Here is a 1,725-nt window from a genome sequence, read left to right on the forward strand (position 1 = left end):
AATATAAAGATTTTAACTTCTTTAATAAAAAGTATTAAAATCTTTTATTTAATCTTAATAACCTTAATAATCTTATTATTACTAAGCTTACTTTACTTAATATTAATACTTTTAGCTATATTATTTATTTTTATATTCTTTTAAGTATATAAAAGGTTATTTATTAAAAAAAGATTAAGCTTTTAAAGCTAGTAAATAAAAAGTATTTAAAGTAAAACTATTTTATTATAAAGTTAAGGGAAAATTAGGCTTAGTAAATATTACTTTATATTTTATAGCTATAACTTTAAGGCGATAAATATAAGTTACTTAGTAACTTAAGGAGAAAGGGTAGCTATACTATAGAGAAAAGGTTAAATAAATAAAGGTTTTAAAGAGAATATATTTATAGTAGCTATATAGTTAGCTATAAAGGAGGAAAGGTTAAAAGAACTGGTAAAGGTTTAGAGAAAAATATATATATAGTAGCTATATTATTAGAGGAAAGGTTAAATTAAGGTTAGGGAATATTAAGTCACAAGGTGGCGAAAGATCGGTCATAACAAAGTTATTTTAATACAATGGATGACCGAGACAACCCCTTCCAGCGTCGTGAGAAGTCCTTTGTACCCTAGCCCGCCCTCAGAGATCGGCTTCCTGGCCTCAGCATCAGATGCTACCAAATGAGTGCATATGGTGATGAGTCCGGGCTGAACCGTTCTGAGATCGCCTTCGACCTCTGGGAGCATTCCTTTGAGAAATGGGACGGCTTCGGTGAACTTGTAGAGATACTTGGACCGGGCTCCAGGTATGATGACAGCAGCTGTATGGAAGACAGTGAGTGGTAGAGGTGCTATCTTCGGATCCCACGGTTTAGAGAAAGCTTCGCCAACAGCAGCCTTGGAGGTAATGTCTGTCTGCACAAAGTCCACTTGAGCAGCTAGGCCTTCCCGAAGATCATCTCGCTCAGTCTCTCGAACATCGATAATTCGAATACATCTAGGCGGTGTCCCGCGAGCCAATAACTGGAGAACTATGTATCCACCGACAAGCCCTGGCACACTCGTCAGTACCAACTAGTACTTCATGGACGGAGGAGACTTGCCATTCCCTCCGGTGACAATGTATCTTCTATCAAGTTTGGGAGGCAAATGCCCATTGAAATTTATTGGTGATCTTTCGAGGGCTTCATACGTTTGACTCAGTAATTCTGGGGTCCAAGGCTTGCCTCTTAGTTGTCCAATATGTTGGGGCGTCTCTTTTAACAATCGGTTGATGCGACGAAGATAGAGGATGAGAGCCACAAAAAACACGCCTAGCTCAAGAAGCACTAAGAATAGCGTGCTAGCCATGCTGATGGTGTTGGTTGATGCGAAGGAATGTATCAAAGTCAAAACCTCATTACGCGTCGGAGACCCCTTTTTCGACGGGCGATCTGATGTAACAAGAGGCCTCTGTGACCTCGTAGAATGTCAATTAATTGGAAGATACTTTTCGTGGGCTGAAACGTCACCAGACAGCCCCTGATTTCTCCAATCGAGTGCTGAGTCATATGATATCCCTGCCGATGACCGTTTGGTCTAGCCCAGTTTGTCGAATGTTACCGCATGGTGTAAAAATAACACGACAAGATCAACGCGATTGCATCGGATTGAAATCATCTTGATCTCAGCCTTGTGCGTATTCATCCAAAACGTGGCATGATACATATCTTCAACTCCAATACCCAGTCTAAAGACTTGGGGC

At 39.7% G+C, this 1,725-nt stretch overlaps 1 protein-coding gene across 1 annotated transcript; it reads right to left on the reverse strand.

Moving 5' to 3' along the window:
- Positions 1-536: 536 nt before the first annotated feature.
- Positions 537-1,331, reverse strand: FSUBG_9204 (cholesterol dehydrogenase; the record flags this gene model as incomplete). Its single annotated transcript, XM_036687692.1, has 2 exons — positions 537-978; positions 1,174-1,331. 2 exons carry the CDS (start codon positions 1,329-1,331, stop codon positions 537-539), a joined length of 600 nt encoding a protein of 199 aa, XP_036535260.1.
- Between the last annotated feature and the right edge of the window lie 394 nt (positions 1,332-1,725).

This window comes from Fusarium subglutinans (assembly GCF_013396075.1).
Source record: "Fusarium subglutinans strain NRRL 66333 chromosome Unknown NRRL66333_c0000138, whole genome shotgun sequence".
In the NCBI taxonomy this organism is placed as follows: Eukaryota; Fungi; Ascomycota; class Sordariomycetes; order Hypocreales; family Nectriaceae; genus Fusarium; species Fusarium subglutinans.